Here is a 22,168-nt window from a genome sequence, read left to right on the forward strand (position 1 = left end):
GCTGGTGTCTGAGCCGAACCTGTGGGGTCTGCTCGGACTCGTGCAGTTGGCGTCAGAGCTGACGCCCAGTCTGTGACCGCAGACAACCGGACGATCGGTTGGCGTGGAAGTGCACACATCGGGTGTTGCGTACGCGCAGGGAAAGCTTTCCTTTCAGCCTGCAAGCCCAGCCTGCCTGCTCTGCTTCAGCCACACCCACTCCCCCTTGTGAGGAGCCCCTTTTAGAGGGTCACCTCCCCACTAACGCAGGCCCACGGCACCGATCCTTCCTCCCGGCTCTTCCTCACCTGCTGACTGGAGTCTATCTGCCCCATCCCGGCAGAGACCACGTCTGACTTGCTCCTCAGGCCTGGCAGCCGCACGGCAGGCTCTCCAGGATTTGGGGGAGGAGGTGAGTGAGGCCTCAGACATACTGTGTCATCAGACGTCCGCAGAGCTTTCACCCGAGTCCTCATCTTGGAAGGTTCCAGAAGGGAAAACCTGGACAAGAGGGACGATCCAACGCAAGGAGACACTTGTGCTCCGTCTCAGGTACGAAGCAGGAGACCCGTAGGCGTGCAGCGCCCCGGGGGAGCTGTCAGAGCGCGGCAGTGCTAGGGCGGGCAGGGCTGCTCCCTCGGCAGCCTGGTCCCCTCCAGCCCCTCAGGGTGTACAAGTCTGTCCCGAGGTCCCCTGATCCCACGGAGCCCACACAGGCAGCAACTGCCAACCGAATTCCCCCGGAAGACCGGAGCGCACCAACAAAGCCGCTCTCCTAGCCTGATCCTGGACTGCAGGGAACCAGAGGCAAAGAAGGAAGGGCCTTCAAGGCAAGTCCAGGAGAGCCTGGGTTACAATACGAAAACGGAATTGAGACCAGTGTTTAGGTTTACTCCATTTTATTAAAAACTAAAACGACAGAAACAAGAACTCAGAGTACAAATGAGAGACTGAGGAAAGGGCCAGGTAGGAGAACAGCTCACACAGCAATGGTGAGGGGGTGGCCCGGCTCCGACGACCCTCACCATCTGACCCCGAACCCACTTCTCCCACTGGCGGAGGCCAAGGCTGCAGGGCCGTCAGAGGACGCATGGCTGGGCCGACAGGTTAGGGTCCCACCTGCGCAGGACCCACACGCTGCCTCTACTCACGGGAGCCTGGAGAAGGCTGCAGGACACAATTCAGAAAAACACTGCCAATACTGACAACTTGCTCTTCAACCACAGGCAGCAAAAGCAGCAGGACACGGAACTCACGCCAAGAGGCCAACAGTTCTGGTAACACCCTTACGTGCTCAGTCCCCTAGAGCAGCCCCCAGGGGTCCCGAACACAATCGACTTCAATCCCCAGAAGGAGGTCAGGCGAACCTCCTGCCAAGCGGTGGGCGGCTGTCAGAGGGCTCAAAACGCAGCTCTGGGAGGTCAAGTGCCCCGAGATGAGAGCAGAGGAAGCGAGTCAAGGAAATAAACACCCCGGACACGGGGTGGAGCCACAAGGCACTGCTGCGAGCCCGGCCCCACAACTTGGAGCCCCGCGCGGTTTGGTTTTGGGTCCCTGCAGCAGAGGGAAGTCAGGACCAGGTCTGACCTTCCACCAGGACCACAGAGCTGCTGCGGGGGCTCAGAACTGCTGAAGGATCACCTTGCGCTTCAGGTCGTGGGTGAACTTGTTCATCCTGAAGAGCTCACTGTCATAAAAGGCAGATAGGTTGTGGATGTTGATCTGACGAGCCTGAAAAGAGGGGACGTCCAGTGAGCCGTGCGGACGCGTGGGCAGGTCCCGAGCCCGAGGCCCCAGCACGCGTTCAGGGCCGGACCAGGGGAGGCAGGCAGGCGGGGCCTCTGTCCCCATCCCAGGGAAGAGCGAACCGCTGTGAGGCCGAGGGAGGGTCTGCAGCTGGACACGGGGCTCGAAATTTCAGCCTGGACAACGGCCGTGAGCTCGGACAAGCTGCGTGGTTGCCCCGGCCTGGCACGTCAGCAGGACAGGTGACAGTAATGGGACAACAGTGGGACACGTGCGTTGTGACGGCCCGGGCAAACCCCGCCCCGGCCATGCCCATACCTTGTCCACCAAGTCCTTCTCGGGCACCTCGATCGTGTCCTGCTGGGCCCCGAAGCGGTTGCGCTGATACGTCACCTGCTCGGCCACCAGCTGCTTCAGGATGAAGAGCAGCAGCTCGTTGTTGTCACGGCGGAACGACAGGTAGCGGGCAAAAGTCTACGGCGAGAGCGGAGGTGACCCTCCTGCCAGGCCCCCCCCAGGCCAGCTGCTCCTGGCAGCAGAGCCAGGGCGGACTCCCGCAGCCCCGGCCCCGCCCCCCATGGCCCAGGCCCCGCCCCCACCTTCCGCATGCTGCGCATGACGCTGAACTTCTGCGTGTCCACGAAGCTCTCGAGCATCACGCGGATGGCCATGTTGACGTCATCCTCCATCACGTAGTCGCGCAGGTGGATGCGCGCGTGGGCCTCAGCCATGCGGATCATGGACTCGATGTGACGCACCGTGATGGGGATGCTGCCCGTGGCCTGGAGGGAGGGCCGCGTCAGGTCTCCCCGCAGCACAGCCAGCACGTGGCGGAGGGGCAGAGCTGGCGCCGCCGGGAGGCCCAGCTGACCCCCCTGCAGGGCGGCGCCCACGCTTCCACGGGTTCCCAAAGCGCGAAGGCTCACGGCTGCCACCGCCAGCCCAGCACGTGTGCCCCTGCCAGCTCCCGGGCACCCGGAGTCTACACGCCTGTGGGCGGCTGTATTTGTTAACCGTCAGGTACCAGGGACCGCATGACGCAGCGCAGCATCACGGAGAAAACAAAGCTGTGTTTCTGTGAAGCCCAAGCTAATGCTCTGAAAAGACCTGATCAAGTGAAAAGGTGTCAGGAGGGAGGGAAAGGGAAGGAGGAGTGGCTGTCTTGATTAGGTAGGTGAGAGGGAGCAACCTGCAAGAATTCTGCTGTCCACCTGCTTGCAAGCTGCCTTTAAATTCTCTCCCCACCACGAGTGAACGAAAACTAGCTCAGGCGCGCGCTCATTTGGGTGAGATTTTTGCAAAGTCAATGGAACTAAATCAATGGTCCAAAAACAAAGACCTCAGCTGTACGCTCAAACAGACAAATGCACGTACGTCTAAGTTCCGTCTAAAGAAAACAGTTAAGGCGAGTACATATCACGTCTTTCAGGCCTTCCTGCTGCTCCAGCGCTCCTGGAGCCGCTGAGCACACAGGCAAGGCTCTGCCGCGCGCCCCCCTCACCTGCCCCCCCCCCGCCCTCACCGTGGATTCCTGGAGCCGCTGGGCACAGAGGCAAGGCTCTGCCGCGCGCCCCCCGGCCCCCCTCCGGCCCTCACCATGGATTCCTTCCTCAGGTCACTGTACATCTTGGCCACCTTGTCCTGGTCCATCTGGTTGAGCTTCGGGTGGACCTTCTCCTTGGCGTAGATGATGTACTTCTTCAGGACCTCCTGCGGCAGGGGCTCCACGCCATACGTGTTGGGCATGGGGGGCTCCGGGGCGCCCCCCGGGCCCCCATCCTCCTTGTTGCTGGGGTGGTGTCTGATGTGGCTGCCGACCACGAAACGGGCCAGCATCTCATCCTGAGACAAGAGGGAGAAGACAAGAGCGGGCTGAGTGGCGCCCGGCCTGGAGCAGGTCAGCTCACTGAAGATGCTCTGGAGTGACACGTGTCCCCCGCCCGCTATGGGCCAGGAGCTCCGGGGACGCACCCCCCCGCCCCCGCCAGTGAGGACAGAGGAGACAGAGTTCACACTACAGGAAGAAGAGAAGCACGTGGTGGGATGGAGGCCCGAGGACAGCCTCCAGCTGAGGTCACCAGAGCCCCAGTCACGACATCTGGGAGAAGAGAACAGCGCACGAGTGAAGCCCGAGAAGGCGAGGGGGTGCGGATGAGAGGAAGGGGCAGGGGGAGAGACCTCTCGGGGACGGTGCACTCCCTGCCAGCGAGATGGGATGGGAGGCCGAGAGCAGGTCTGTAAGGAGAGGCAGGTCCGCCCGTGCCCCCAAAGACGGCTGGCCTCTGACGGCGGAAGCCGGGGGCCCAGCACCAAGGCTGCAGTGCGTCGGGCCAGAGGAGGGAAGCTGGGACGGGGTTCATAGCAGCAAGAAGTGAGGAGACTTGGGAGCTGGTGGCAGAGAGTGGACGATGCTGGGTGGGTGGCCGGGGAGGGGTTGGCGAAGGAGAAATCAAGGAACTCGGGACTGAGAACAAGTGGAAAACACACGGTCCACGTGGCAGCCCTTCCCTGAGCCCGGCGAGCCACAGCCCTGGGCCGACGCGAGGTCCCCACACGCGCTGCGCACACCCAGGGCGTGCGCTGCGTACCTGGACTGGGTCCACTGTGTCCCTCACCACACACAGGACGTCGAAGCGGGAAATGATGGGCTCCGTAAGGTCCACGTTTTCCGAAAAGGTGAGCGAGGGGTCATAGCGGCCACCTGCATCACAAAGGCAGCTCCCCATCAGGGCTCCCGCTCCCCGGGGCCCCTCTTCTCCTTGACCGTACAAGGTTCTTTCCAACCCGCGTGGCTTCAGCGACGGGAGGGGAATCAGTGGTGGAGGGACGCAGGGCCTGCTCCAGGCACCCCAGACAAGCCCGCATGGGGCCTCTCCCCACGCTGCCCCAAACAGCCCGAGGCCGCTCAGCCGCCTCCCGCGAGGAGAACCCCGGGACAAGACGGCAATGGCGCCTGGGCTCTCTAACCACTTGCTGGCTGAGACCAACGGCCAGTCCCACCCTATTCAAGCGCTAGGCGCTCCTCCTGCCTCCTGAGAGCATGGCTCAGCGAGAGCCCGGGGCCTCCAGTCCTTGCACCCCACCCCCAGCAAGAAACGCAGGAGAGAGGAGCACTTTCTGCTGCTCGGTTCCTTCCGCAGACTCAGCGGCGGGGGGCCCAGCGCAGGGCCCCCGGGTCTGCTCTCCCTCTGGCCGGCGCACCCACGCACCTATGGGGTTGGCGGCAGCAATGACGGTGCAGCGGGCCTGCAGGGAGGTGACGATGCCGGCCTTGGAGATGGAGATGCTCTGCTGCTCCATGGCCTCGTGGATGCTGGTCCTGTCCTGGTCGTTCATCTGCTCGGCGGGCAAACGCGGCACTCTTGCCCGACCGCGGCCTCTCGCACGAGGCCCCCGCGCCCCGCTCCCCACCGAGGGCTCAGCCCGCACGTCACCCCTGCGGCCCGGGGACCCACCTTGTCGAATTCATCGATGAGACACACTCCTCGGTCCGCCAGGACCAGGGCCCCAGCCTCCAAGGTCCACTCCCTGCTGACGGGGTGCCGCTGGACGTACGCCGTGAGGCCCACGGCCGAGGCCCCCTGGCCGGTGGTGAAGATGGCTCTGCTGGACACCTTCTCGATGTACTTGAGGAACTGAGACTTGGCCGTGCCGGGATCTCCACACAGGAGCACGTTGATGTCACCTCGCACCTTGTGCTTGCCGCCTGGGGGCAGGAACGGGGCAGAGGGGGCTCAGGATAGAGCTGGATTACCTCCGATTTCCCAGCCTGCTTACTGCAAACAACAAAACAATGTTCTAGAAAGGGATGTAATGCCCAGAACCAGCCATCCCACTCTGAGCACAGAACCCAGAAACACGGTGCACAAGGAGGTGCTTATGAAGATGCTGTCTGTAACGTAAACACTGGAGGCCGTGCACGTGCTCTCCAGGCAGGAGGACAGCTGAATACAGCACCATGTGGACCAGGACACGGTAACGTCAGAGGATGAGCTCATTCTCTGTGCGCCCACAGAAAACGATGCCAAAACCATGCTGACAGGGGGCAGCTGCGTATGTCACGGACAGTCCCTCACACACAGACAGGGAGCGCTACACTTGTAAGTAGAAACGTGCCAAAGTCACGGAGTGCCGTGTTTTCCGTATCAGCACACGTGTAATCTATCTGAACAGCCACACAAAGTTCTGCCCATGTCCCCCCGACACCAACCAGGTGACCTGCAGGGAGGGACCACGATGAGACAGGGAGGTCAACGGGGGCTTCGGCCCCTGAGACCTCTAACTACTCAAGAAAAGGATGTAATACAAACACACATTCGGGAATTACTTCTACAGTTAAATCTGTGCACAGTGGCATGGCCATGGGTTGCGCTCTCCCTGTGATGATCAGCTGCCCGTGGACGTGTCCTTCTCCCCGGACACCGGGAACTGCTCCCACTGAGCTCCCTGCAGAGAAGGTGGCCCCCCTGCCCCGCTCACCGGGGTTTTTGGGCTCCCCTCCAAACAGAGCCAGCGCCAGGCCTCGCTTGATGTCTTCGTGCCCGTAGATGGAAGGAGCAATGCTGGCGAAGATCTGGGGGGGGAGGGGCGATGGGAACGGTCACCACGTGCTCCGGCCTGGGGCGCCCACGCACAGCTGCAACTCCCCCGACCCCGCATCGAGACCCACCCCCCATCCCACCCCCAACTCCGGGCCTTGTACTTGGTTGGCTCTTCCCGAGTCACCGAACCTGAGAGCTGACCAGGACCCCGGCCTGACCCCCTTCACTTCGTCTTGTTGCAGGACCGCCCCAAGGTCGCACACAGACCAGGAGCAGGAGACGAGACCCAGGCCCACATGGGCGGGGGGGGGGCTCTGACAGCATGGACGCAGAAGACCCCACCCAGGCTCGGCGGCCTGCCTGAGCCTGTGTCGTCGAATGGAAAGGAGATGACGCTGCCCAGTTCATGGGGGCTGTGAGCACTACAGGAGGCGTCTACTCAAGCCCGGCTCCCGCAGGACTGCAGGTACCGAGCTTAGAACACGGGGCCGGGGCGGCCGGGAGGTGGGTCCACCAGGAGGTGAGGTGAGGTGAGGTGAGGTGAGGTGTGTGTGTGTGTGTGTGTGTGTGTGTGTGTGTGTGTGTGTGTGTGTGTGTGTGTGTGTGTGTGTGTGTGTGAACTACTGAGCCTGTGTGCTGCAACTACTGAAGCCCGCGCAGCCTAGAGCCCGTGCTCCGCAACAAGAGAAGTCACCACAATGAGAAGCCCATGCACCACAGCGAAGAGTAGCCCCCACTCGCCGCAACTAGAGAAAGCCTGCAAGCAGCAAAGAAGACCCGATGCTGCCAAAAATTAAAAAACTAAATAAATTAAAACAAAAGATGAGAGACAGTCAACGAATCAGTGTGTAGACCTTACTCAGACACTGACTACAAGAAACTTTTCAAAAAGAAACGACCACCAGGGAACCGTGGACCCAACTGAACATCGACCCAAAGGAACTGCCAGGTATTTCTCAAGCGTGACAGTGGTAGTGGGGTCAGTTTAGTAAAAAGAGAGCCTTGAGAGACACACTGACGTAGGTGCAGGTGCAAGGGCAGGTCTGAATTTGTGTCAGAATAACAGGGGAGGGGGCTGCACGGAGGAGCCCAGACCAGCCATGACCTCGGGGATGGGAGAGGTTGGCAAAGGACACGCAGGGTTGCCACACCACGCCACGCTCGCGTCTCACAACTTCTGTGGTGACTTTTAAAACGTGGGCCAGGTCTTGAGCTGGGTCCCCTGGAACTCACGATAACCCTACACTCAGAGGTGCCTCCCACACGTGGGAAACGCATGGGGGGGCAGAGGCGGCCCCTGGAAGCAGGGGTGGAGGCCGGACGGCCTGGCGGGACCCCGGCTCTGCCACTTGTTAGCCGCGTGACGTGGGCGTCTTAGTAAACCAGGCTCCCACCGCCCACGTCTCAGGTTACTCATCAGTAACAAGACACAGACAACCCTCTGCAAATCGCTCGGTGCCCAGCAGATACTCAGCGCTCCGTACACGTTAACGATCCCCTTACTAAGCCCCCACCTCTGCTGGGAGAGACGATCGCTCTGGACCTGATGCCAGGACTGCCCAGCCTGGGCTTCTCCACCCAGACCGTTTCTCAGTGCTGTTTGGGCACCAGGCACCTCGCAGGATGAGGTAATGTCTCTCTCTGGGACCAAGGGCAGCAGCCCGCTTCCTGCCTGCTGTGCCCGCAGGCTCCCCGTGCCGTCCCTGCCGGCCTGAAGGGCACGGGAGCGGCCACAGCAGTGCCACACTGCTCGGTGCACCCGTGCTGACCCGGCTACCTTAAGTGATAGGGCAACTCAGTGCCTGGTAAGAGGGGTGAACCCAAACCCAGACCTGCCAGGGGATGACAGCCACTTCCCAAGGATTACTCCATTTACCGCCACGACCTCCACATCACACAGGAGGAAACAGACCAGCTGCTGCTGAGGACGGCCAGGGCCCGACCCCAGGCTCCTAACACCCCTAAGTCTCAGGTGCACTGCCCGCCGCCCGCAGACAGCCCAGCACCCACCTGCACGGCCACAGTGAGCACAGGACTCGTCTCACGCGGGCCCCAAAGCTGTGCTCATCCTCGCACTGGTCCTTCCCAGCGCCCCAGCTGTGACAACCCGTAACAGCGACAGCTGGCCGCGGAGACCCACGCCTGCTCGCTTACCTACTTAACCTTGAGAACAGCTCTGCGCGTGGTACGACCCCCGTCTCTGCTCACAGCCGGGGCAGCTCAACTGATCACACTGAGCACGACGCCAAAACTCAACCCTAGGTCTGGCTTCAGGCCACGTGCGTCTCCCGTCCGTTCTTCAAAATCTCGGTGTCAGGCACAACACACACCTCTCGAATGCTTCACCCCATCAGCACCCACGAAGCACAACGCCCACGGCGGCAAGCGGGGTGGAGGCCGCAGTGATTCAGGCGGGAGAGACCACAGCAGTGGGCGGCCGGCAGACGGGAGGGAACCCACCTGAGGGCGGCGGCCACCCAGCACGTCACCTGCTGCTGAAGACACAGACCACCCGATTGGAATATCAAAACCTGGGCGCCCACGTTTTATGTGAAATCTCCCTATTCCTAAGGAATAATAACTCATTCAAACATCTGGAAAAACAAAAACAACACAGAACCACGTACCAGCTGGAGACAACCCGTCGGCAGGCTGGATGGGGCCCAGCAGCCGCCACACCAGCCTGCAAACCTCCGGCTCCAACCGTTCCGACGAGCCGGGTCACTTCTGCATCTTCCCTGTCACCCGTCAACCCGTCTCCGGAGTTGCGGAGGGTGCACAGGGGAGTCACGGCAGAGGGCAGGCGGGCGCTAGAAAGTGCTCTAGAAGCAGACGGGCCCCCGCACCCGCACACATCAGGTGTGTGTGCAGACAAGCTGACACGTGCCTGGGACTCAGAATCCCCCGCCCTCAGAAACCGGCCCAAATGCTCCGTCGAGATTCTGAAAACATGCCCGTCAGGCTAGCACTGGTTTCCCTCGGCGGGGGCGGGGGCAGGTTACCGGGGCCGTAGTCAAGGACAAGCCCCATGAGGGCGACAACCGGGTCTCACTTCCCACCGAGAAGCCTGAACAACGCGGCCCTGGAGGGTCCCCCAGGACCCAGCACGTTGGCAGAACGGCAGCGCCTGTCCTCCTGGGGCTGGGGACACCCGCCTTCCCCGTGGGCCCCCAATCTCGGCAGACTAATAAAGGCAGCCGACGGGGGTGCAAGGACCTGAGCTGGGGGGCAGCAGAGCAGCCAGGGAGAGAGCTGGGCGGTCCTACACCAACAAGAGGACAGGAAGTGGGGAGGCGAGGGGAGAAGGATGACGAGGGGGCGGGGGGAGAACCATGAGCCTGAGGGGCCACCCGGCGACCCAGGAGCCCGAGGGCCGTGCGGCAGAACTTCCAGCAACAGGAACTTAACGTCCTACAGCTGAGCTTGGAACAACCCGGGCTTGATCTGCGCGGGTCCACTTACACGTGGACTTTCAACAGAGTCGGGATGGGCGCCCCTCACCCCTGCACTGTCCAGGGGTCGCCCGTATTTGTAATCCTGCAACGAAAACCCCCGTCTCCCCAACCTCAGCAAAAAGCCTACAGTTAAAGGGAAAAGCAAACCCCCGTGCTGGGGTAGCGCTGTTCCTGGAGAAAAGACTGGGGACAGGGGTCTGATGCCAGGGGACGCCCTACCAGACAAGCTTTTCCTACTGCACCCCGCCCCCCGGTTTCCCTTCCAGCCCGAGCCCGGCACAACCTGAGGAACCCTGACCTCACCCCTGTCCTCGCGGGCAGGACACAGGCTCAGGGAGGCTGCAGACGCTCTTCCGCTGGAGCACAGCCCCCGCCAAGGCAAGCGGACTGAGCAGACGCAGGGAATCCAACGAAGGGACCAGCTTCCAAGACCCGGGCGCCAAGACGGAGGCTGCAGGGCGGGCCAGACGGCGCGCCCCGGGCACCCCGACTCTGCAGCAGCCCCGCCCGCCCGCCTTCCACCTGCCTTCTCCCCAATCTGCTGGTCCTTGGACAGGCTGGTGATCATCTTCACGTCCTCGTCAGTCAGCTCGCCCACGGCCACCTTGTTGTCCTTCTTGGCCACGTGGTTGGCCAGGATGACAGTGGCGAAGACGGGAAAGCCGTTGGCGGTGTTGAGGGCCCCATCGTAGTTGTTGTGGTAGATGCCGGTCAGCTCCTGGGGGTACCGAGTGGTCAGGAGGGCCACCCCGGGGCCAGAAGCACGGGCCGGGCCCGCCTCCTCACTGGCTTCACCCGACCCCTCCTCTGGGTCCCCGGGCCACCGACGGGAGAGCAGTGACTCAGCACAACCGCAGCACGCGGCTCCCGAACCCAGCACCCAGCTGGCCGTCCACCCCAAGGAGAAGCTCAGTGCTAGAGACGGGAGAGCTGACCTCGACCCACTCCCCGGGCTACCGCCACCCGTCCCCCGCCACAGCGCTCACACCACCTTCCTCGGCCCCCCGGCCACTCACTATCTCGTCTCCCGGCTTGCAGCTGTCCACCAGGTCCGCGAGGAGGATGGCGTCCTTGGAGCGCGGCAGCCGGCCGGCCGCCACTTTGCCAGGACTCTCCTGAATTCGGATGCGCTGGTAGTTCTGGTAGATAGTCTGTGTGGGACAAACAGATGGTCAAAGGGGGCCGTCCCTAGCCGGCGAAGCCTGGGCTGTTGTCCAAGCACCGATTCTTTGTCACCTGAACTGGACCGGTGCCCTGGGGCAAGGAGAGCAGTGTTATCATTCCCACCACTGACTAGGATACGCAGAACCAAAGATGGCAGGGGGGCGAGCCACTGTGACCAGCGCCACAGTGCACGGTCCCCGCTCCTGCCACCGCCCCCCCCCCCCCGGACGCCTCCCTCCTGCCAGAAGCCAGACCCCTGCGACAGGCCCTACAGCTGAGCCCAGTGCACGGGGACACTGGAGGCAGGTTCCTCTGTGGCCCTGGCGAGGCCTCCCCCGCTCCGTGCCTGCCCCGCAGAATGGTGGTACGAACGCTGCAGCCACAGCCACACAGGGAGGAGGAGGTCACGTCACACGTGAAAAGCCCTCAAACCAACGCCCACGAAATGAGTTACGCTAAATGTGGGCTTACGGTCAAGGTCACAAGGCAGCACCGTGCATGCCATCTAACATCCACCATCTCACCTACTGTCTAGAAAAGAGCCACAGGAAAAGGTGGTTGTAAGCACACGCTCTGCATCAAAATGCTTGCGTTCTAATCCTTTGGGCCACTTCCTGGCTGGGTGACCTCAGCCTGTTACTTCAGTGGCCAAACAGGACCAATAACAGCACCTGCCTTACGAGGCGTGATGAAGACACGCCCACCGCTTGGCAGCTACCAAGTGCTCCAGAAACGTCAGCGTAATTATCATTCCACTACTAGTTGCCGTTCCAGGTGCCCTGCAAGCAGAGCCTGCCAACTCTGCTCTCGTGCAAGAAGCTTCTCAAGAAACGTCTGTGAAGGGGGAACCTGTAAAGGGGAGGGGGACCCGCTAGATGCGGGGGACCGGGGGACTCTGGGTAAAGGCACGGGCTCAGCTGGAGCCCAGCCCTGCAGCTGTCGCTCCCCAAGGCAAGGCGCACTTGAACTTTGAAACAGGTCAGTCTTTGCCTGCGGGCTGCCAGGCTTTTCCTGGCAAGGCAGCTCCAGTTGGGGCGTTTCTCAGAATCGTAGCGCAGTGAGGGGTTAGCCCATCACTCACGGCAGCAAAGCAGTAGAGGGGGGTCTGGGCTCTACCGCAGGGATCGTGACGACCCCGCCACACTTTACACTGGGAGTGGTTCACGTTCAAAGGCGGTGTTATGTGCCCGAGGTCTTAAGGCCCAGAGCCTTCCAGCAGGGCCTCCCAAAGACGGCACGGCAGTGTCTCAGACAGTTACAAATCAGGGGTCCCCAGCGCAAGGCCAGAGAGGCAGGTACCAGGGAGTCTGGACTGGAAAGCAGGTGCCCTGCTGAGGGGCAGCCAGGGGAGACATGGGCCCAGTTTCACCAGATCTTCCCGCTAAAAAAAAAAGAAGCCATGAACGTTGATGCTTTAAATGGAAGAGTCTGATTTGTACATACTGGCTTGAATTCTTGAGAACACCATGTGGGCTGACCACATGGGCCTGCCTGCCCCAGGGCGTGGCCAACACGCACTTGCATCTTGGCTCCCGCGGCTGCGGTACCAGCCTCGCGCTCACCTCCTCCATGTTGACCTCGAAGGGGCCGGCTGACTGGCACTCAGGGCAGGAGCCCGGCTTCACCTCCTGGTTCTGGGACTGGCAGAAAGGCCCCAGCACGAAGCCACACTTGTTGCAGTTGTACTTGACCATGCTGAGCTGCGGCAGGACGCCCGTGCAGCTGGTCACCACGCCGCTGGTGCGTATCAGCTGGTTCAGGTGCAGCTGCCTGCGGAGACGAGGCGCCGTCAGAGCCCAGAGGGCGGGGGCCGGACCCACGGGACGGGCTTTCTCTGGCCGCGGCCACCCGCCACACCCCACGGGTGCCTGAGCCCCCGCCGGCTCACCTGAGCGAGCGCAGCTCCTCCACCAGGGGCAGGTGGGAGATGCGCACGTGGACGCGGCTGGCGATGCGGTCATACTTGGGGTACATGGCCAGCACCACCTCCAGGGCAGCCTCGCCGAAGATCTGCAGCAGCTCCGCTGGCGCCTCGGGCAGGAAGTAGGCCAGGACGTGCTCCCTGGCGGCCAGGTCCTCGTAGTTCACCACCAGGCTCTCGCGGTTCTCTGAGGTGGGCGGGGTGGGAAGAGAGGCTGGGCGCGGAGCAGGCTGGGGCAGGCCCGTCTCACTGCGAGCGGGGCAGGCCAGCCCGCCGAGCCCTTGACTCGGAGCTGGAGGCCCAGCCTCGCTTCCAAGTCCGCTCAGCGTTAGCGACGGGACCCAGAGAAGGGACGGATCCTAGGTCTCAAGCTCTGAACCTATGAAATGGGACCTAAGTCCCTGGGGGGGATAGAGTGGAGTAACACACGGGGTCCGCCTGCCGCAAAACTCAGAGTGCCTACAAGGCCAGGAGGAAACCCGCGAAGAAACGTGTCAGATATGAGACAAAAGGGAGGGGAGGGGACGGTGGGGGACCAGGAGCCACATGCCTCCTCAAGTGCTGCTACACTCTGATCAAAACAGTAATCCAGACTTTTACATAAAGTCTGCCCAATTGTAAGTCCATCAAAAACGACTTCTGGGGCTTCCCTGGTGGCGCAGTGGTTAAGAATGCGCCTGCCAATGCAGGGGCCACGGCTTCGAGCCCTGGTCCGGGAAGATCCCACATGCCGCAGAGCAACTAAGCCCGTGCACCACAACTACTGAGCCTGTGCTCTAGAGCCCACGAGCCACAACTACTGAGCCCGCGTGCCACAACTACTGAAGCCCGCGAGCCTAGAGCCCGTGCTCCGCAACAAGAGAAGCCACCACAATGAGCAGCCCTCGCACTGCAAAGAAGAGTAGCCCCACTCGCCGCAACTAGAGAAAGGCCGCGCGCAGCAACAAAGACCCAACGCAGCCAAAAAAAAATTAATTAATTAAGTTAAAACAAAACAAAGCAAAAAAACGACTTCTGTGGTTCAGATGTAGTCCCTGGACAGTGGGCTGGACCCTTGACACTTTGTCTGAAAGACGGGCACCCCCGGCTCAGGCCCTGGCCAGCTCCAGGACAGACGCCCCACGTGTCCTGCACATCCATCTGTCAAACCTGCCGCCACAAGGCCAGGGCAGGCGACCTCCCGCGGGCACGGGGCAGGCGCACCTTTGCACATGTCGCTGATGCGCTCCTTGAAGACGTTGTGGCCGCGGCCATCCACGTGGGTGCGCAGGAAGTTCTTGAAGCGGTGGTGGATCTCCAGCCGCGGGCCGGCCATGCTCACCCACTCGCGCACCGAGTGGCCCTTCAGGTCCTCCAGGTTCTCGATGCTCTCAATCATCTCCTCGTCCTCCTCACCGTCCTCCGTGGCCCGCTCCACCTGCCGCCGCTTCCGGCTGGGGCGATCCTCCTCCTCCTCGTCGCTGTCTGGGGGCCGGGGGCGCATTCAGGGCCGGCTCCCCGCACCGCCTCCCCCTCCCCGGGGCTCCCCGAGAACGCACCATACAGGAGCCCGCGGCGCATGCGGCCCAGGCCCCGGCCGGCCTCCCGCTCTCGCTGCCGCATGACCCGCTCGGCCGCCGCCCTCTGGCTGGCGGTCAGCTCCTCCACATCCTCGTCGTCCGGGGCCAGCCCCTCGGGCTCGTAGACATCTATCTCCGGGATGGGGCGGTAGTCCCTGCGAGGCCCCCAAATGGACCCTGTTAGCACCCAGACCCCAAAACAAAACCCCACCAGGAACTGGGCTCCCGAGGGCTCCGGAGCCCCGGCCAGGGCACCTGGAGAGGCTCCGAAAGGCTCCCCCATGGATCCCACACGGAAAAGGACACCGTCTTCAAAAGGACGGACCTTCTGACACCTGCTGCAACACGGGCAAACTCTGAGGACACTGTGCTCAGTGAGACAAGCCAGTCACAAGACAGAAATCCTGCGTGACTGGGTTTGGGGAAGAAAGTCCTGGAGAAGGTGGTGATGGTCGTACGACAACATGAGTGACGTGACGCCACTGAACTCACAAAGATGGCCGAGACGGGAATCTTATGTCATGTGCATTTTTCCACAGTAAAAAAGGGGAGCTCTGAGCACCAGCAGGAAAGAGGAATCGGAGGACCCACAAAACCTTCAGCTGGAAGGGCCTTCAGAGAGCCAACGCAGCTCCCCATGGGCAGGAACCCTCCTGCACTCGTTTCTGGCAGCCCCGCCTCGAACCCCGGACCCCAGGAGGCCCACACACATCAGTCCAACCAGCCTCTCCCAAACACATCCGTGGCTCGGTCCTCCCAGCCACAGCGAGACCTTCCACGTGACCGCCTGTCGGATATTTGAAGGACTGATGCCTCAACAAGGACCCCCACCAGGGCAAACATAGCTCCCCTCCCCGCGATTTGGGGAAGCACACATCACCCTCCAGCAGAAAGATGAGGAAACCGAGGACAGGGGGCGGGGTGGGGGTGATGGGATTTCTGCCAAAGGTCACTCAACAGAGCTGGGTGTCAAGGTAAGTCCAATAGCAGGTGGCCAGCTGCTTCCAATACCACACTGGCCTCACGACGGTCCTCTTGAACTCTCCCTTTCTCAGGGGACATGGTGGTTTGGGGAACAACTTTTTTTTTTTTGGCAATAGACTCTGTCAAAGAACACTCTCAGATAATCCCGCACTACTGACGCCAGAAACAGAACCCAGAGCCAGGTATGTTTCTGGACTGATCGCTTCCAAATTCTTAAGTGTTCTCAAGGAAGAGGTTATCTGTCTGACTCGTTAAGAATTTCAAGTCATGGGCTTCCCTGGTGGCGCAGTGGTTAAGAATCTGCCTGCCAATGCAGGGGACACGGGTTCAAGCCCTGGTCTGGGAAGATCCCACATGCCACGGAGCAACTAAGCCCATGCACCATAACTACTGAGCCCGCGTGTCACAACTACTGACGCCGCGTGTCACAACTACTGAGCCCACGCACCTAGAGCCCGTGCTCCGCAACAAGAGAAGCCACCGCAATGAGACGCCCGCACACTGCAACGAAGAGTAGCCCCTGCTTGCCGCAACTAGAGAAAGCCTCCACGCAGCAACGAAGACCCAACACAGCCAAAAATAAATAAATAAAAATAAATTAAAAAAAAAAAAGAATTTCAAGTCATGTGAGATGCCCTCAGTGAAATTCTAATTGGTCAATTTAAAAGAATTTGATAAATTAGACTTCAGCAAAATTTTAAAACTGTACACCTCAAAACCCACCATTTCAAAAAAATTAAAACGACAAGCCACAGACTGAGGAGAAAATATTTGCAAATCACATGTCTGACAAAAGCCTTGCATCCAGAATGAGTTTTTAAAAACTCTTACAACTCAATGATAAAAAGTCAGGGAAACAAATTATTGATAAAAAACAGGCAAAGAATCTGAAGACAAATTTTCCAAAGATACTCAAATGGCCAACAAGCACACGAAGAGCTGCTCAACATCACTAGTCACCAGAGAAAAGCAAATCAGAACCACAGTGAGATACCGCCTCACGCCCATCAGGGTGCCTACTGTCAAAAACCAGAAAATAACAGGTGTTGGTGAGAATGTGGAGAACTCTAGTGACATAGGCCACTTATGGAAATGTAAAATGGTGCAGCTGCTTTGGAGAAGTTTGGCAGTTCCTCAAGAAATTAACATAGAGTTATCACGTGACCCAACAATTCCATTCCTAGGAACTGGAATTCCATTCCAAGAGAACTTAAAAATACATTCACATAAAAAACTCCTAGCAGCACTATTTATAGTTGCTAAAAAATGCAAAGCACCCAAATGTCTACCAACTGATGAACGGGTAAACAAAATGCAGTCTGTCCATACAATGGAATACTACTCAGCCATGAAAAGGAATGATGTGCTGACGTGTGCTCCAACGAGGATGGACCCTGAAAACCACAGTAAGCCAAACAAGCCTGCACACAAGGACACGTGTATTACAGACTCCACTTGTACGAAGTAGCCAGCACTAGCAAATCCAAAGAAACAGAAAGTAGATTATTGGTTACCTACGGGTGGGGAAGGGAATGGGGATTAACTATAAACAGGCACAAGGGATCTTACTGGGATGATGGAAAAAACTGGATTGTGGTGATGGGTGCACAACCCAGGAAATTTACCAAAACGCATTAAATTGTATTCTTATAAGAGACAAATCTTTTATTATAAAAATTATAGCTTGGCAAGGTTGTTTTTTAAACGAGCCATAAAACCAAAATCTAACTGGGCCCATCTAGTCCTCAGATACCTCTATCCAGGGGTCCTTGCAAGGGAAGGGCAGAAGAAGCAGAGGGGGTGGATGGAGGTGGGGGGCCGGGGAGGGGTGTCCTGCCTGCACAACCTCACAGAGCACAGTAGGGAAGCTGCTCAGGGCTGATCTGTCCAGACTCCTCATCCATCCAGTCTGTCTGGCCTGTGCTGCACACCCGGGCTCATGACCTGGAGTGACGGAGCTTAAAGCGAAGATCCAAACGGTCCAGAGTGCCCTGGATGCTCCCAAAGGGCTCTCCCTGGGGACTGTGGGGTGGCCTGAACAGTACTCTCATACACACCAGGTCTGAAGCCCCCGCGTCAGCGTAAAGAGAGCCCCAAAGCAGAATCTCCACGAGGCTCCCGGGCATTCAGATAATTCTCATGCTAACGTATAGGCCAAATCCTGGTTGTTAACACAGGGTGAGAGACACCAGTGGAATCTACCCTTGCTCGCTCACAGAGCTTTACTCCACCATCGTAGCAATAAGCCTCCATAACCTTTACTACTTTTGTACATCCATAAGTGTGAACACAAGGTCTGCTAGACAAGGCACAATAACTGCTGGCTGAATTAAATCTAAATCTTGATTAATCAGCCCCGCACAGTTTCTCTGAAGTTGCAAAGAAACTCTTGCCTGCCTGCTTCCTGTCCTTCCCAGCTGGGATCCCTGACGTGGCCCCGGATTAGAGACGCCCTGCATCCCCTGGGGGGCACATCTCATGGAGCTGGGGCTTACCAAGGCCTTCGGGTCTACTCTAACGTAGACACAGCCAAGTTACACGGACGGACATATGCTGTGGCTCCAAGAACCTGTCTCCCCCCAGACCCTGGACCAAGACGTGCTCAAAGGCAAGCAGGCTCCGATTTATCTGCTTCCCCGGGACACACAACGGCCCCCCAGCAGAGCTGCTGAGAGCAGGGCCTTGAACGCTGTACCTCTCCATGCCATCTCCGAAAAGCTCCTCTCCATCCTCCTCCTCCTCCTCCAGGGGCCCCTCTGTGCCGAGCAGCCCCTCCGACTCATCCTCAAAGGGAGGAAGGTCGCGGCCGGGGCTGGAGGTCAGGGCATCCGTGCGCCGGGAGCTCCGCCCAGGGCTGGAGGTGAGAGGATCGTTACTTCTCCGCCTCAGGGCCGGGCTGGACGCCACCGTGAAGGACTCGGATGATTCCTGCAAGAGGAGATGGATTGGAGGGGGTGAGGGCCGACTCAGCTTCCTGTACGGTGGCGTCCCCACCCATAGGGTCTCCCTCCTCACGGCTGACCCTGTCCTCCCACGATGCAAACCCCTCCCAGCCTGCACACTTTGCACCTGCTGTTCCCTCTGCCTGGAACGCTCCCTGAGCCTAAGGCTTCTCCACGCCCGGGCCGGCTCATTCCTCACACACTCCGTGACTCGCCCGACCCCGTTTTCTCCAGGACAATCCACTGCGGCTACCTGGTTAGCTGGTTTGCCTGTTTACCGCCTACTCTTCCCCCCAGCACGCGTTCCCGCCCTTCTGGGCCCCCGGTGCACCAGGAGCCGCCAGGGGAGACGGGACACGAGAGCGGCCACAACCTAAGAGGTCGGAGACCCAGGTTGGTGGAGGGGCAGGCAGCTGACGAGGCTGCGGACGAAAGCAGCACGATAAGGAAGGCCCGAGCGCGTGGACCAGGCCGGGGCCCCGGGCTGCCGGAGTGGGGCCCGCCGGCCTCGCAGACCCGCCCGACTGGAGCAGGGGAATCGGCTCCGCGCCCGCCCCCCCACCGTCCGCGCCCCGCACGGCAGACGCGCAGACTCCGTCGCGCTCACCGCCATCGCTACTCGGTGCTACTCGGTGCTCCTCTCCGCTCCGCCAGCAACAGCCAGTTTTCGCGCGAAAAGCGGCCCACGTGACCGCCCGTGGCCGGGAAGCGTCTGAGGGAGCACGACGTCATGACGTCGGCGTCCATTTTCGTCACGCCGGCGCTCGGGGGTGGGCCCGAGGGTGCGGCCCCGCCCACGCCGCCCGAGACCCCGCCCAGCCTGCGCTCTGTGCTGCGGGGCCAGCCGAGGTGCAGGAGCTGGTGTTGGGGCCGGCTGGGGGCGGTGAGGACCTGCCCCACCTGCCAGCTCCGTGACCGCGGTCACTCTGTGGCCGGTTTACAGACAAGGCAACTGAGGCTCAGAGCCTTGTTTTCTGACGTCGTCTTACTGTGTGATGTCAACTCCTCCAAAAGCTCAGGCTGCATCCTTCAAGCGCCGAAAGGCGGGGGATGGTAGGAGGCCAGCTGTGACGTTCTAGTGGGGGTTACCCTCCCGAGGGAGCCGAGACGCAGGGGGTGTTCCAGGTAGCAAGAGCCTCGTGCGCAGAGATGTGGAGAGCAGGGCACGGTGGGCATCTGCAAGCACTTTCCTAGTTCCAGTTAAAGCGCTTGTGATGTTCAGGAAGGGACAAGAATTGAGGCTGGAGAGCCCAGGTCACAAAAGATGACCAAGTCTTTCTACTGAGCTGGCCTGAGGGCAGTGGAGAGCTACGTGGGTTTTAGGAGAATCCCTCAGGCTGCCAGGGGTGAACGTAGATTGAGGCAGGTTGGAAGCAGTTACAGTTGGTTCCAAATCTGCGGATTCAACCAACAGGGTGGTTAGAAAAAAAGTTTTTTAATTCCAGAAAGTTCCAAAAATCAAAGCTTGATTTTGCTGTAGGCCCGCTAACCATTTACACAGCATTTACACCTATTTGCATAACATTTACATTGTATTAGCTATTGTAAGTAATCTAGAAATGGCAAAGTATACAGGAGGATGTACCTAGGTTATGTGCAAATATTGCACCATTTTATATGAGACTTTAGCATCCTGGAATTTTGGTATCTGCAGGTAGCCTGAAACCAATCTCCCAAGGATACAGAGGGACGAGTGTGCTGTGATTCTTCGTCCAGGTAGAGGCAGCCTGGGCTAGGGCAGGCGAGCAGGGCAGCTCTTGCCCTGGCACTTTTGTGCGGTGAACAAGCATCTCGGGATGGGGCCCCGGGTAGGCGCGGGAGCGATGATGAGGAGGGGAAATATCCAAGACGTATTCAGGAGATGGAGTCTCTAGGTCCTGGGGACTGGGGACAACAAAAGGGAGGCACCCAGGATGGCAGCAGGATTCTGGCTTGGGTGGGTGACAGCGCCACCTCTTGAGATGGGGGCGCGGGAGGAAGACAGGGAAGGAATCCATCAGCTTAAAACAGCTGCCATGTTGTCTCAGTGTCCGTGGCTTGCTGGGTGCCTCTGCCTCGTGGTCTTGCTGCTGAGCCAAGCACTTGTGTCTATTATTTAGGGAGCCCGGTTCTGCAGCAGCATCTCCTCCTGTCAGCCATGCCTCGGGAGGATCACCACCCTGAGCCTGGTGCAGGCGGAGGGATGGAACCTGAGAGTCAGATCTTTATCTACTGAACAGTAGTTCAGTACGCTCAGGGACGCTCACTGCTGCCATGCTCTGTCTGGTGTGCAGGGGGCACTGCAGTGAGTCAGCACCCCTCTGCCCTGGAGGGAGGGGAGATAGATACCCTCATTACTCCACAAATGAAATCCCACTGAAACCTAAGCGTGGGGCCCAAAACTCAGAGTACAAAATGCAGAATTGCGCATGGCGGTAGTAAGAGCAAACTCCCCCCTCCTCCCACGCCCGCTCCAAAGTGTCTATACTGTCTCAAAAAAACAAAGATGGGGGGGGGTCATTTGGCTTAGTCACCGATTCTCCATTTCTTCTCCTTCCTGGCACAGGGTGGAAGTTTCCTGCCCCTGGAGGTCAGAAGTGGCCTATGACTTGCTTTGCCGATTAAAGGTGTGCAGGGGGAATGCATGTAACTTCCCGGCAGAAACTCTTGGAGCTGTCCACTCAGGAAGACAGGCGCCTCATGGAGCTCAGCCTCTCTTGGCTGATACAGAAACTGCACGCTGACCAAGTTCCAGATAAACTGGGTCCCAGATGGTACAAGGCAACGGCTTCCTCACCTTCCCCTTGTTCAGAACAGGAGCGAGGCAAAGACTGGGGCCCAGTCTCATTCCAGCCCCGCTGTGACACAAGTGTGGCGTCACGGGGTGTGTATCATGGGGCTACTGTGATCAGTGGGTGCCTACGACGTGCACCAGGCCCTGAGTCAGCCTCTGCACGTTCAGGGAATGTGATAAGCGTGGCTCTGTCCTCACGACACTGACGTTCTAGTTGTGGGAGGCTGACGCTGAACTAGGAAGTGACTAAATGAATGTGAACCCGTTAGAGAGACTGTGCTGCTGTGTAAGCAGATGGGGCAGGTGGTTCCCGGAGAAAGAGAACCAGGAATGGTTTTCTTGACATGAGAGAAGCCATTTTTGGCTTGGTTGGGATGGAAGCCTGGCCACAGTGCTTACCCTTAAACAGGTCTCAGTAATTAATGATCTTAAAGGAACAAAAGAATGCAGAAACAAACTGTTACCAGGTAAGAGAAGTAACAATGCTAGACAACGTATCAGTTGTAAAGATTCCCTGTTCTGATTCAATGGCAAAGATTAGCCTGAAGAGCTCAACCATCAGATCAACTGGACCCTAAGGGAGGATGATGGTGACCTTCTCTGAGCCTCATGACTTCAATTAACTAAAGCCTGGACTGCCCAAGCTCCTTGATGAATATGCATGTACCCTTAGCTTAAAACGTCCCCAATTTTGTTGTTCGGGGAAGCACGAATTTGGAAAAAGTCCCCTATGTTCTCCTTACTTACTGCAAGTGATCAGTTCTTCCTTCTCCTGCTCTTTGCCTTGGTTGTGTCTTTCCGCTCGACGTCCACCAACAGACGAACCCAGTTTTGGTAACGCTGGGAATGAAATAAAGGGGCTTTGTGTGACAGAGACTGGACAGCTACTTTGGCTAGGGTGTCAAGCAGGAGAGGGGTCATGTGACAGGAGCCAGGCCGGGGGGCGGGTGGGGACGACAGGTGCAGACCCACAGGCAGGAACAAGCTTGGTATAGCTAAGAAACAGAGACCAGTGTGGCTTGAGCACCCAGTGAGGAGCCGGTGGGAGGGATATGTTGGGAGGGATAAGGACGCAGAAGCAGGAGGGGCCTGACATGGCGGAAC

General features: G+C 59.3%; 1 protein-coding gene across 1 annotated transcript; it reads right to left on the bottom strand.

Moving 5' to 3' along the window:
• Positions 1-861: 861 nt before the first annotated feature.
• Positions 862-21,932, bottom strand: MCM2 (minichromosome maintenance complex component 2). The gene is made up of 17 exons (XM_082413935.1): positions 21,812-21,932; positions 18,899-19,686; positions 18,045-18,277; positions 14,345-14,520; positions 14,010-14,270; positions 12,774-12,993; positions 12,448-12,655; positions 10,738-10,872; positions 10,248-10,439; positions 6,205-6,298; positions 5,181-5,431; positions 4,935-5,061; positions 4,314-4,426; positions 3,322-3,567; positions 2,325-2,507; positions 2,044-2,199; positions 862-1,710 (listed from the first exon to the last, which is right to left on the bottom strand). The coding sequence occupies exons 2-17, from the start codon at positions 18,902-18,904 to the stop codon at positions 1,600-1,602; spliced, it is 2,712 nt and encodes a 903-aa protein (XP_082270061.1). The 5' UTR covers positions 18,905-19,686; positions 21,812-21,932; the 3' UTR covers positions 862-1,599.
• Between the last annotated feature and the right edge of the window lie 236 nt (positions 21,933-22,168).

The sequence above is a fragment of the Balaenoptera physalus genome (genome assembly GCF_965194825.1).
Source record: "Balaenoptera physalus genome assembly, chromosome: 11".
Classification (NCBI taxonomy): domain Eukaryota; kingdom Metazoa; phylum Chordata; class Mammalia; order Artiodactyla; family Balaenopteridae; genus Balaenoptera; species Balaenoptera physalus.